Here is a 13,726-nt window from a genome sequence, read left to right on the forward strand (position 1 = left end):
AAGAAAAAGTCAGCTTGTGTTACAGCAGAGTTTGTTAAATGTCTAAGACTATCTGACATGGTAAATGCCACAGGGTAACTGGAAAATGTCAAACGGAAAAGCATGAAGCCATTACCTGAAGCAGGACAAATTTATCAGTGTTTGAGAAGAGCACCACTGTGTTCTGCATAGCCTCATCTTCCTCCCCCTCCTCCTCCTCTTTACTCAGTCCAGTGTCTGCTGCTGTCATGCTCAGCTGGGGAAAGGAACAGTGGTGTAAAGTACTTAAGTAAAAATACTTTAAAGTAATTAAGTAGTATCTGTACTTTACTATTAAATATTTTTGACAATTTTTACTTCACTACATTCCTAAAGAAAATAAATGTACTTTTTACTCCATACATTTTCCCTGACACCCAAAAGTACTTGTTACATTTAGAATGCTTAGCAGGACAATAATTCACACACTTATCAAGAGAACATCCCTGGTCAACCCTACTGCCTCCGATCTGGCAGACTCAATAAATACAAAACGCTTGGTTTGTAAATTATGTCTGAGTGTGTGAGTGCGCCCCTGGCTATCGTAAAAAAAAATAAAAAAATTGTGCCGTCTGATTGGCTTAATAAAAGAAATGTGAAATGATTTATACTTTTACTTTTGATACTTAAGTATATTTAAAACCAAATACTTTTAGACTTTTACTCAAGTAGTATTTTACTGGCTGACTTTCATTTTTACTTGAGTCATTTTGTATAAAAGGTATCTTTACTTTTAAGTATGACAATTAGGTACTTTTTCCACCACTGGGAAAGTATTATACATAGAATGTATTACATTCTGATACAGTCAAGTTCCAATCAAGTGGTTTGTGTCGAATGAACTTTAGACAGAGATCATGCTCCAAACATTCAAGATCTCTGTGATAAATTGCTGCTGTGGGTTGTATATACTGTAAAGTTCAATGTCAACGTTTGATGACACGATCCAATGAGTGAGTGGATGGATGATGGATAAAAGTGTTTAAATGTCTGAATGTTTATGTATCGCCGGTCAGTTCAACTCACCAGGAACGCGTCGATGCAGGAGGCCATTGCTTTGAGGCGGTTCCTACCGCCACGGCCCCTTCCACCGCCGCCGCCACCACCACCACCACCACCACGAGGCCGCCGCTTCCCCGGGAAACTGCTGCTGCCCCGCCCCTGAAAAGACCAACACCAACCATGCCAGTACCTCACATACTGTAAACCACTGAATCTAGCCATCGCCCAACACAGAAGCGTTTGCAGAGACAGTTTTGAAAGCTCACTGTGAAATGGCCTTCTGCTCTATAGCAGTTAACACACATCCCAAAGTCTAACTGTCTATGACCTGTTATTGGACATTACCTGTTTGACCCTGGAGCGTCCCGGCGAGCCTCTCCTCTTCTTCTCCCCGTCTGGTTTGAGGGGGTCAAAGGGCAGTGAATCGTCCGTCTCAGTGAGCAGGGAGTCGGAACGCGAGCGTTCGGTGGGTATGAGGCTGAGCTCCATGGAGAGCTGTGCATCGGGCTCTGCCTCCCCTTCGGTCGGGGAGCCCAGGAAGCCAGAACTGCTCTCGTCCCCGTGACTCGGATGGCTCTGATTGGACATCTCATCCAGGAGGAGCTGATCAGGCTTCCTCTGCTCCTGGGGTTCCTGCTTGATCTTGACCCTTCTGTGATGACTATGTTGACCCTCTCTGTCTGCATCCTTCCCCTGCTCCTCCTGTTCTCCAAACTCATCCTCCTCCTCGGAGTGAGTACCCCTGACCTCCATGTCCACAGTAGAAGGAGCAGCCTCCTGTGTGTCGGCATGTGGAGCAGGAGGAGACCCTGAGCGCTCCTGCTTTGGGTTCCTTGCGGCTTCCTCCTTTAGCCCCACCTCATCTGTGTCCACGGAAACATGCTCCACCTCTTGCGTGGAGATGGGAGGGGCTGGTGACTCTGGCGAGGTGGTAGACATGCCCTCACTGCTTCTCTTCTCCTCCAGTTTGGACTGCTGCTGTGTTGAGGGTTTGACTTTCTCGTCCTGGTTCTCCCCATTCTTCTCCTTTCTGTGCACAGGGCCTAGCTCTACTACTGCTGCTGGCTCTGGCCACTGTGGTGGTTGCTGTTCTGGTGACTCCGGAGACTCAAGGGCAGGGACATGGCTGACCTGGGGTGGTGGGCTAGGAGCCTTCTCTGGCCTCTCATCCACAACAGCCACAGGTAAACTAGAAGCCTCCTGTTTTTCTGTTGTTTCACATTGTTCTGTAACCTCAGCCTGGACCATGTGCTGTTCTGCAGGGACTTCCTCCGTTCCCAGCTGAGGCCCCTCCTCTACCCCTGCCGTTTCTACCACTTCAGCCCCCGTCCCTGTTGAAAAAACAAAATCAGGTTCATCACACCACTAACACCATACACTCAGATTCTATACCATTCTTTAGTGCATCCCAGAAATTACATTGAGTCAGGGTGGCTTAGATAAGATAAACGTGGGTAGAGTTAATCATTTTGCTCTGTCAAAGATGGAACAGTCAACTCTACCCTTCTATCAATATCTGTAGACCCTTTTATCAAGGACAACAGAAAGCAGTCCAGTCAACTTACCCAGCTCCATGGGCACCTCCTCGTCCGACTTCGTCTGTACCCCGGTCATCTTGGACACGCCCGTCTGTCCTTCTATCGTAACTTCACCCGCCGCTTCTGTCTGGAGTGTCATCTCAGCCAATGTGTCCGTCTGTCCTTCTATCGTTACCTCAGACCCGTCTTTCTCTGCCATCTGCATTTCCACCATGTCTGTCTGTGTGGCAGGGTCTGCCGGAGGCTCTCTGTCTCGGCAGAGCGAACAGATACACTTTTCCTCAGGTGGCTCTGATATAGAGGAGCATCCACTGTGAACCCACCTAGGGAGATGATAGAGGATTGGTCAAGAATGGATGAATGAGAGTGGGCCAAATGCTACATAAATAGTGGTAGTTATCAATTTCTGCTGTTGCTCTATAGGCTGGTGTCTAGGCCGGGTCACTGTAAAATACAGTGTGACAACTTGATGAAAAAGGTTTATTAACTTGCCAATTGAATCATTCTGAGGCAGTAGACATACCTGAGGCAGGAGACATACCTGAGGCAGCTGATGCAGCGTGGCAGCATGACTGGTGGTTCCGAGGCTTTGCTGCAGACACCACACATAGAGCTGCGGGTACGTTGGCAGCCCTCACACACGGCATAGTTGTCAAACCAGTGGGTTGAGCCGGGCAGCGTCAGACCATGAGCACCACAGTCCACACACACCCGACACCTCTGATATGAGGAATACATGGGGGAATTTAAATTAGTTATTCACACAGGAAACACACAAACTGCTACATTTTCAGAATTTATCACGTATTAGAAAAAGGTTATATTTCTGCATACCCTTATTTTAATTTACAGAAGTAATTGTCATTAAAATGTTTCCATTGAAAACCTCTTCAAAAACAAAAAACAAAGTAATAACATGAACCATTTACAGTAAGACATGGTCAACATATGGGCAAGGACTTCAATTATAGTGCACCATTATCCTTCTTTCCTAACAGAGGAGACTACTGTCAGTGGAGGTGAGACATGCTCTTACTCTGCACTTCCATGTGTCGGAGGGAAGAGAGGTCATGGCTGGCTGGAGACAGAAGGTGTGATAGCCCTTATCACAGGCATCACATACTAACATCATGGAGTCTTCCCCTGGTTGCCTGGAAAATGAGAACCCAGATGTTACCCTCCAGAGTCTACCTATTCAATGACAGCTGCATGCCTCGTTTCTAAGACCCAATAGACTGACAACTGGTATGTCACATGATCAGGGAAACCCCTGCCCTCACTGATTGGGAGCATGTGGTAGTAGATGGTCAAGGTAGTGTTCAGGAACAGCGCTGCAGTCTCCCAAATCCCACATCAATTCAGTGAACAAAAAATGTATTTTAGAAGTAAAAAATTGAGAGCTTTACCCATTTTAAACAAAAAATATTACCAAAAAATGTGTAACATGTGAGATTGGGCAGCAAAGAGACACTCACCTGCATGTCTGGCACACTTTACACTCTGGGCACTGCCACCCTGATCTCTGTATGGGCGTGGCGCTGATCTCCAGACAGGAGGCGTGGTAGTGCTGCCCACAGCCTGTACAGAACAGCAGGTTCAGCAGCTCCCCTGCAGAATCACAGACAGCGCACCACGCCTCCTCACCCGCTGGAGGGCAGACAAACCATAGTTAGCAAACCAAACGACACAGTTACACAATCGTTACACAAAGCACAGAGGACACACACCTCACTGTTACAAAGCATAACCTAATAATCGAGTTTGGGCTTTGACCTCAACTCGATTGGGAGGTGTCCTTACCCATCTCCTCAGCCTTGTCCATGTGCTCTGGACAGAGGAGAGCCAGCTGCTTCGTGGACTGGAAGGAGCCGCTGGCAGCAGAGCAGGGGAAGTGGTAGAACCGTGAGCAGCCCTCAGCATGGCAGCGGATGGTAGCACCCAGACGCTTGCAATATTCACACAGCTAAAAGGAAGGTAAAAGACAAGGTTACGGGTGAAAGACAATGCCAATAGGAAGAATTTCAGAACCCCACAATTTAAATTAATAAAAATTCTTAACTATTACTTCCAGATGGTGTATATATATTTTGTTCTTCAACTGTACCACTCTAGGGTGCCTACATGTTTGTTCCAAGAACAAATCGCCAATTGCACAGATTTCTTCTGATCTGGGAGAGATCTCTGAGAGCAGATCTTTGAATAGAAAGTTGAACAGTCTGTACCGGTGTAGGCCTCATAAATCTTGATTCAATGTGGACAGACAGATAGACAGACATGTTTTCATCAATTAAAAATTGGGGTCAAATTCAGTATCGTGAACGGTTGTGAGACACGTACCGGTACATGTTTTGGTCCTGGATGTGACAAAGTCAGGACTCAGGAGTGAATGTTGAGACATGTTTATTGTGTACAATGTTGCAAAACATTGTGCAACATTGCATTGTTGAATATGCATAATTTTTGCTCAACCAATGGATACTCTTACCCACAGATATCCAGCATAGGTACGTATCCAGCGTATGAAGTGTCACGTATGAGTGTGTCTCAATCAAAATATAGCATCAGGGCCTTGAATTTGATCCAAGCATTAATGCACACATCCAGAAAAGAGGAATCAGAGATGCCTAATATCCTACCTAGAATTAGGCCTAAGTGTCATTTGTTTAACCTACCCGCTGTGTCCCTGAGATGACGGCCTTGTCCACATTCTCCAGCTCCTCCTCAGCCTCCTCCACCTGCTTCACTCCCTCTGACCACACCGCACACCAGTGATGCACCCAGCAGCCCCCTGTTCACCACAACACACAATTAGACACTTCTCATCTGTATGGTTCCTCGCTTCTGATCAGGATTATATCTCTTCTGGATCAATCCGTTTGCTTTAAAACAACAAAAAATGGGAGGTAAAATGGGGTTTGATCTAAAACAAATGCCTATAGAATTTTGATTACACCCTTTCTAATATAGTTTTGGGATAGGTTTACTGTGCAGGGTGCACACTGTGTATAATATAAACGGTGGGTATAAGGTATATTAATTTAACCTTTATTTTAGCAGGTAGTCCCATTGAGGCCAAAAAACCTCTTTCTCAAAGGAGACCTGACCAAGAAGGCAACTCGAGTAAAAAAATTCATCAAAATATGATGAGATGTTTGAAATCAAATCAAATTGTACTTGTCACATGCACCGAATACAACAGGTGTAGACCTTACAGTGAAATGCTTAATTACAAGCCCTTAACCAACAATGCAGTGAAGAAAAATACATAAAAAAAGAAACGAAAGTAACAAATAATTATAGAGTAAGAGTAAAATAACAATAGCGAGGCTATATACAGGGGGTACAGAGTCAATGTGCGGGAGCACCGGTAAGTCGAGGTAAATGAGGTAATAAACTCAACAACAAAAAATAAATGTCCTCTTACTGTCAACTGCGTTTCTTTTCAGCAAACTTAACATGTGTAAATATTTGTATAAACATAACCAGATCCAACAACTTAGACAAACTGAACAAGTTCCACAGACATGTGACTAACAGAAAAGGAATAATATGTCCCTGAAAAAGGGGGGGGGGGGGTCAAAATCAAAAGTAAACCGTCGGTATCTGGTGTGGCCACCAGCTGCATTAAGTACTGCAGTGCATCTCCTCCTCATGGACTGCACCAGATTTGTCAGTTCTTGCACAAAGGCACCTGCAAGTTCCCGGACATTTCTGGGGGGGAATGGCTCTAGCCCTCACCCTCCGAAACAACAGGTCCCAGACGTGCTCAATGGGATTAAGATCCGGGATCTTCGCTGGCCATGGCAGAACACTGACATTCCTGTCTTGCAAAAATCACATACAGAACGAGCAGTATGGCTGGTGACATTGTCATGCTGGAGGGTCATGTCAGGATGAGCGTGCAGGAAGGGTACCACATGAGGGAGGAGGACGTCTTCCCTGTAACGCACAGCGTTGTGATTGCCTGCAATGACAACAAGCTTAGTCTGATGATGCTGTGACACACCGCCCCAGACCATGACGGACCCTCCACCTCCAAATCGATCACGCTCCAGAGTGCAGGCCTCGGTGTAACGCTCATTCCTTTGAAGATAAACACGAATCTGACCATCACCCCTGGTGAGATAAAACCGTGACTCGTCAGTGAAGAGCACTTTTTGCCAATCCTGTCAGGTCCAGCGGCAGTGGGGTTGTTGCCGGTGATGTCTGGTGAGGACCTGCCTTACAACAGTCCTACAAGCCCTCAGTCCAGCCTCTCTCAGCTTATTGCGGACAGTCTGAGCACTGATGGAGGGATTGTGCGTTCCTGGTGTAACTCGGGCAGTTGTTGTTGCCATCCTGTACCTGTTCCGCAGGTGTGATGTTCGGATGTACCGATCCTGTGCAGGTGTTGTTACACGTGGTCTGCCACTGCAAGGACGATCAGCTGTCCATCCTGTCTGCCTGTAGTGCTGTCTTAGGCGTCTCACAGTACGGACATTGCAATTTATTGCCCTGGCCACATCTGCAGTCCTCATTTCTCCTTGCAGCATGCCTAAGGCACGTTCACGCAGATGAGCAGGCACCCTGGGCATCTTTCTTTTGTGTTTTTCAGAGTCAGTAGAAAGGCCTCTTTAGTGTCCTAAGTTTTCATAACTGTGACGTTAATTGCATACCGTCTGTGAGCTGTTAGTGTCTTAACGACCGTTCCACAGGTGCATGTTCATTCATTGTTTATGGTTAACTTCTACTTCATCACAATCCCGGAGCACCCCCATCAGTAAAAAAGCTGACTAGCATAGCCTAGCATAGCGTCACAAGTAAATACTAGCATCTAAATATCATTAAATCACAAGTCCAAGACACCAGATGAAAGATACACATCTTGTGAATCCAGCCATCATTTCTGATTTTTAAAATGTTTTACAGGGAAGACACAATATGTATTTCTATTAGCTAACCACGATAGCAAAAGACACCACTTTTTTCCCCCACCATTTTTTTCCTGCATAGGTAGCTATCACAATTTCGACCAAATAAAGATATAAATAGCCACTAACCAAGAAACAACTTCATCAGATAACAGTCTGATAACATATTTATTGTATAGCATATGTTTTGTTAGAAAAATGTGCATATTTCAGGTATAAATCATAGTTTACCATTGCAGCCACCATCACAACTCTCACCAAAGCAACTAGAATAACTACAGAGGCCAACGTGAATTACCTAAATACTCATCATAAATCATTTATGAAAAATACACAGCGTACAGCAAATGAAAGACAAAGATATTGTGAATCCAGCCAATATTTCCGATTTTTTAAGTGTTTTACAGCGAAAACACAATATAGCATTATATTAGCTTACTACAATAGCCAACCACACAACAGCATTGATTCAAGCCAACAATAGCGATAACGAATAAACCAGCAAAAGATATTAATTTTTTCACTAACCTTCTCAAACTTCTTCAGGTGACAGTCCTATAACATCATATTACACAATACATATAGAGTTTGTTCGAAAATGTGCATATTTAGCGGCACAAATCGTAGTTATACAATGAGAATAGTAGCCAAGCTGCCAACAATATGTCGGGAGAAATCTTGGGAGAGGCACCTAATCTAATCAGTAACTAATCATATACTTCACAAAAAATACAGTTGGACAGCAAATGAAAGATACATTAGTTCTTAATGCAATCGCTGTGTTAGATTTTTAAAATTAACGTTACTACGACATACAGCGTGCGTTAAAGCGAGACCGCACCGAAATGAATGGCGGAATATGAGTTTTACATTTTTCAACAGAACAACGAATTAACATCATAAATACTTCTTACTTTTTGATGAGCTCCCATCAGAATCTTGGGCAAGTTGTCCTTTTTCCAAAAGAATCGTTGCTCGGTTGTAGATTGTCGCCTTCAACGTTGGAATTAGCAGTAAACATTAGCCATGTGGGCCAGACGTGCCCAGCTCACTAGAACGCAGCACAAATAAATACCTGAAAATCGCAATATACTGATATAAACTGATATAACTCGGTTTAAAATAACAACATTATGATGTCTTTAACACCTATATCGAATAAAATCAGAGCCGGATAAATGTAAGGGCTATAACGGGAGCTTTCCAGAACGCCATCGTGAGGTCTGTCTTGCGTCATGGCGAAGGGAAGAAAGAGAGGACCCCACGTTGCCAGCCCATTTATAAGGCCTCAGATCTGCATAGCAACTCCATTTCAATTCTCACTATTTGCTGACATCCGGGGGAAGGCGTATGCAGTGCATCTCAACCAATAGAAGACATGCAAATTAATAAACGGACCTCAGAACAGCCTAGCAGATTTCAGATTTCTCACTTCCTCATAGGAAAATTGCTCCAACTCGAGTTCTGTTTTATTCACAAAAATAATTCAAACGATTTTAGAAACTAGAGAGTGTTTTCTATCCAATAGTAATAATAATATGCATATTGTAAGAGCAAGAATTGAGTACGAGGCAGTTTAATTTGGGAACGAAATTATTACAAAGTGCAAACAGCACCCCCTATTGAGAAAAGGTTAATTGAACAAGCATGGGAAAGTGTTTAAACCCTTTACAATGAAGATCTGTGAAATATTTGGATTTTTACGAATTATCTTTGAAAGACAGGGTCCTGAAAAAGGGATGTTTCTTTTTTTGCTCAGTTTATGTACATGTAGGTAGAGTTATTAAAGTAACTATGCATCGATAACAGAGAGTAGCAGCAGCATCCCACCTGTGTCATCAAAGAGTGCTGCCAGACAGGATGCGTCAGAGTCTGAGAATCCGATGGAAGACAGGTCATCGTTCCCGGGCCCTGGCAGTGAGGAAGCGGAGGGCTCCAGGGCGGGCCGGGAGGAAAATGGCCCAAAATGTCTGAGTTCCCGTTGTCCGTGCAGGCTGCGCTCCACACAGTTACATAGAGCACATACCCTTACACTGTTCTCCCTGTGCAGGTAGAGACTCAGTATTAGACAGACAGCATGCAGGTAAATGGATCCAAAAAAGGTCTATCTTGTGGATCAAGAAGTAAAACTACTAAAGCACTCACTTCAATTCTATTCCATATTATACTCCATACATTATACTCCTCCAACATGAACAAACACAGACAATATAAACCCAGCTAAGACTATTTGGGAGTACACCTCTGAGTGCATGTATCCCACGTAATGTCGGGCAGTGCACTGCAGCCCTCATGATCTGAGGATATTCAGCAACTCTTGGCAGCACAGTGGGAGTTCGTTTGAAAAATCTATATTTTGTGGTGAATGTTATATGGGTATGACTTGTTAACATATAGGTATTGCCAAAAAAATGTAATTTGAAATGTTGACTAAAATCTATTTTTTTCCAGCACTATGCCTTTGTTAGGGTATCTGAGATGGGACTTACTGGACTGTGCTGGAAGCGGCAGCAACAGTTTCATAGTTGTCCTCTGCAGCCAGAGGGGCCTCTGACTCCCCCTCTGAGGGGATTGGCTGCTCCATAGGGGCGCTGTCATCAGCTGGGAAAGGCATTAGTCCACATGTTTTAGGACTTACCAATTTAACCTATATTTGTCTTCAATTTTAAAGAACATTCCAATAAGCTACTGTACGAAAATCGATGCAACAAAAAGAAAAAGAAAGAATTATTATAATTAGCAACAACTACTTTTTTCTGACACCACAGCAGGTATGTTATTGTACCTGTCGGTTCAGAGACATTTTCTTCGCAGTTTGATTTCTGCTCGTCCATCCCCTCTCCTGATCTCCTTGACAGAGGCCTGAAACGTAAACAAAGTTGCCGAATAATATTAGAGGTAAGGCACATCATAATTTAACAAAATTAACAAAAATATTAAATATACACATTAATTACCACATAGTCTTACGCGGGAAAAAACAACTACCGGTAGTCACATTTACGCTATCTGACGTCCAATCGCAAAATCCAGCGAGGCTCAATTTCCCTTTGTGCCCGGCAAAAGCCCGATATTTCACATTGCTGCAGTATAACAGCTAGATTAAAATAGATAGCCGACGTCAGCTAGCTGATTTGGCTAACGTTAGCGTATAACCTCAGACGTGACAAATTCACAAGAACTGTATAAATAATAAATATAGCTAGCAAGAAGCGTATTTAATACAAACCTTTAGCTATATACATGGGATACTAAATGCATAATTTTGAAACACGTAATTGATTAACCGCGATCCAATCTAGAAGAATGAATATGGCTGTTTATGTCCTCAATTTAGTTGAAACCGCAAGCTAGCTAACGTTAGCTACGTCGTTAACTGGTAGCATTCTTGCTAACAAAGTAGTTCGCTAACGTTGCTCGGGATTCGCAAACTCTGCATGAAAATAGCGTGTCCGTGACTAGCTAACTAAATAAATAATACATGTCTGAAGACATTTCCATCTTCGTTTTGCCAGAAATGCGTAATCCAAACCCACACAAGTCATGTATGGAAAAATAACAAAATATAGGAACTGAAATGTTGTTTTCGTTAAATAAAACAACCCTAAACCGAGATACACAAAGAAAATACAACTTCCTTGTACATTACTTCCTGTTGCAACTGTCAAAATCGTGCTAAAACCCTACCACTGTGCAGCATAGTTCCGACTAAATTATACGGACTAAAGGTACATTAATTTAAAAAAACTACAATTGTGTGAGTAATCGATTTGTGATATGTTAACGATGAAAAAACTACATTTCCAACTATGTAGCAATATGACAGATTTAGTGAGAGAGTTTAAACCAGTTCTAGCCACACAACTTTCTGTAAAAACTCAGGAAAGCATTGAGCCCATAACACCTCCTCCAGTAATGGCTGCAGACCGAATGAGCCTGACAACAGTTTATTCCAAAATCAAAGTCTGCCTGACGTTTTCAGTTTTCAAAGTGGTCTTATGTCAAATGGTCCACACTATTTGTTGTGTACAGCTATGCCTTAACCCTAAAATGAATGAAAAACAGGGGATTGGATGAGAGTTGAGAAGACAATATCTGTCCTAATCTTCTCTACTGTGAAGTGTGAAACACTAACAACAAATCAAATGTACCTCGACTCCGCCTAATGATGTAATGTACACTTGTATGCGTGTAGTGTACAATGGGTAGCCACATGGAGGGTTACTTTGGAGTATCCCATTCAACAAATGTTTCACTAAATTGGGCCTTGTAGCAGAAACTCACAAATCCCAGTGGTATAGGCTACCTGTGTTTACAGCAAGCCATGGTTAGTTACTTGCGTGACAATATGTTCCAATGCAGTTGGTTGTGTTCAGATCACAATTTGCACATCTTGCCATGAAAATGAGAAGAATGCGATTTACACATCAACATGAAATGTAGGTAGCAACGTTAGCTATATGATTCAAACTTTGCGATTGAAATAACTCTGAATATAATGTATGTGTTTGGGGGACTAGTCCATTTCCCCTGCACTGAAGGGAGACTATTACAGTACAATGTTCCACTGCTACCTAACGTTACTACACAGCCATGTAACTAGCTAGTAGTTATCCGTCATGTAACCAAACCCAATAACTAGCTATAATCTATCAGCGATCACTATGATGATTACTGTAAACTCAGACCACATAACTGAAAGCCACTGACAACACACTTATAATCAGAGAACTCCACTTGATTGCTAGCTAGCTCAAATCAATGCGTCCAAAACGGCAACTCCTAAACTTGTTGGCATTAACCGTTAGGTAAACTCCCTAGCGAAGTTACATGCTAGTTAGCTAGCTAACTAGGAAACAAGATAGTTAACTAGTTAGGTCGCCTGCCAACTATGGCACTCAAAGTTGGCTAGCTACGCAGTTTAAATAATAAGGGTGTCCAGTTTAGCTAAACATGTAGCTTACATTTACGTTAGCTAATGTAATTTGAGTGAATTCTAATATGAATTCGTTAGCTAAATCCAGTCAGTCGGAGTAGCTAGTTAACTTAGTGTCATTAGCTAGCTAGACGTTAGCCATCCAGATCAACTAACTTAACGTTAGCTAGCTACAACCTAGCTAGCCTTAAAGGTCAGAGAAATTGATTCGTCAAATAAGTTCGTTAGTGATGTTATTCAACCACACGACTCACCTTACAATGAGATGGTTGTGTCCTCATACATCCAAACAATCCATATTTGTAGCAGTCTACACAGTTAAATGGTTGATGCTTGCCTCATTTTACATAGCGGGCTTGCCGGCTGGAGAATGAGGTGAGTGGGGGAAGTGCACGGAGTGTGGCAGGCTGGATAACTAGCGTAGCTAGTTAGCCAGCCACGGAGCTCGAAAGACAAGAGTTGATGGCCAGTTGCTAACACGCCGTGAAACTTGTTAAACAAAAAGCAATGGTCGACGAGTATAAAATTATAGCCAATCTTCCATAAAAATGCACGATCGATAGCCCAATGTTCTGAAACATAGGGGAATGTTTAGTAGTTGATGGTAACTAAATTAGATAGATAACGTTAGCTAACTAACGGCACAAGTTAACTAGCTTCTCTGCATTTTACTGGTTCGGAGTTGCATTAAGTTGGCATCCGATATTCGACCCAAAATTGGGTAATATCTCAATTTATTAACATTAAACTTTCAAGCATTATCTGAAACAATGTTTTCGACACCTAACGTCTTAACTTTAGCGAGATATTCCTGTCCGGATCACCACCACGAGTGTGTCGGTGTGTATGTTCCGTCAAGTCGCTAAAACAACAACATTTCTCGTGTCTGCAAGGGAGAATTTTGTACGCGCCTCTCGAAGTTGTTAGCTAACTAGTTCAGCTCAAAGCCAATAAGCTATCTTAACTTTTTCAGGGTTATAATATTTTAGTGGATAGCATATTCTGATTTTGAACTTTACACCATATGTCAGATCATCAGACTGAGCCCAGTGCAAATTCATAAACAAGGCAAAACTGTGACTCGTCAATGTCCATGCACGTTGTGTATAGAAGAGCGCATGAAACAATAATGGAATATGATTGGATTTGGATGCCTCTATTGTATGTTAGATTTTAGGAGGATACATTGGCTATCGTGTGACAATCGAGAGGTTATGGTATTCATTGCTATAATTGCCTCTTTCTCTCACACATGCCCAGATTCAGTCCTACTCCTGTTGAACCGGTAGGCTTCTTGCCTTGAATGACCCCTTCACCCTTCC

The 13,726-nt window shown here is 42.9% G+C and overlaps 1 protein-coding gene across 7 annotated transcripts in view; it reads right to left on the reverse strand.

Moving 5' to 3' along the window:
• The window catches only part of LOC129829672 (histone-lysine N-methyltransferase 2D-like), a 51,290-nt gene extending 38,028 nt beyond the window's left edge, over positions 1 to 13,262 (reverse strand). For 5 of the 7 annotated variants that reach the window (XM_055891528.1, XM_055891523.1, XM_055891527.1 and 2 more), the window contains exons 1-13: positions 10,426 to 10,670; positions 10,254 to 10,330; positions 9,958 to 10,069; positions 9,299 to 9,510; positions 5,231 to 5,346; positions 4,359 to 4,521; positions 4,034 to 4,205; positions 3,595 to 3,709; positions 3,100 to 3,278; positions 2,586 to 2,881; positions 1,366 to 2,351; positions 1,045 to 1,179; positions 116 to 235 (exon numbers count right to left, since the gene is read on the reverse strand). In XM_055891528.1, coding sequence (XP_055747503.1) covers positions 116 to 235; positions 1,045 to 1,179; positions 1,366 to 2,351; positions 2,586 to 2,881; positions 3,100 to 3,278; positions 3,595 to 3,709; positions 4,034 to 4,205; positions 4,359 to 4,521; positions 5,231 to 5,346; positions 9,299 to 9,510; positions 9,958 to 10,069; positions 10,254 to 10,330; positions 10,426 to 10,430 — 2,688 coding nt within the window. In that variant the 5' untranslated portion in view covers positions 10,431 to 10,670. Of the gene's footprint in view, positions 1 to 115; positions 236 to 1,044; positions 1,180 to 1,365; positions 2,352 to 2,585; positions 2,882 to 3,099; positions 3,279 to 3,594; positions 3,710 to 4,033; positions 4,206 to 4,358; positions 4,522 to 5,230; positions 5,347 to 9,298; positions 9,511 to 9,957; positions 10,070 to 10,253; positions 10,331 to 10,425; positions 10,671 to 10,697; positions 11,124 to 12,658 lie in introns of those variants that run through there. The other 2 variants (XM_055891525.1, XM_055891526.1) reach the window with 2 other exon arrangements.
• Between the last annotated feature and the right edge of the window lie 464 nt (positions 13,263 to 13,726).

This window comes from Salvelinus fontinalis, chromosome 31 (assembly GCF_029448725.1).
Source record: "Salvelinus fontinalis isolate EN_2023a chromosome 31, ASM2944872v1, whole genome shotgun sequence".
In the NCBI taxonomy this organism is placed as follows: domain Eukaryota; kingdom Metazoa; phylum Chordata; class Actinopteri; order Salmoniformes; family Salmonidae; genus Salvelinus; species Salvelinus fontinalis.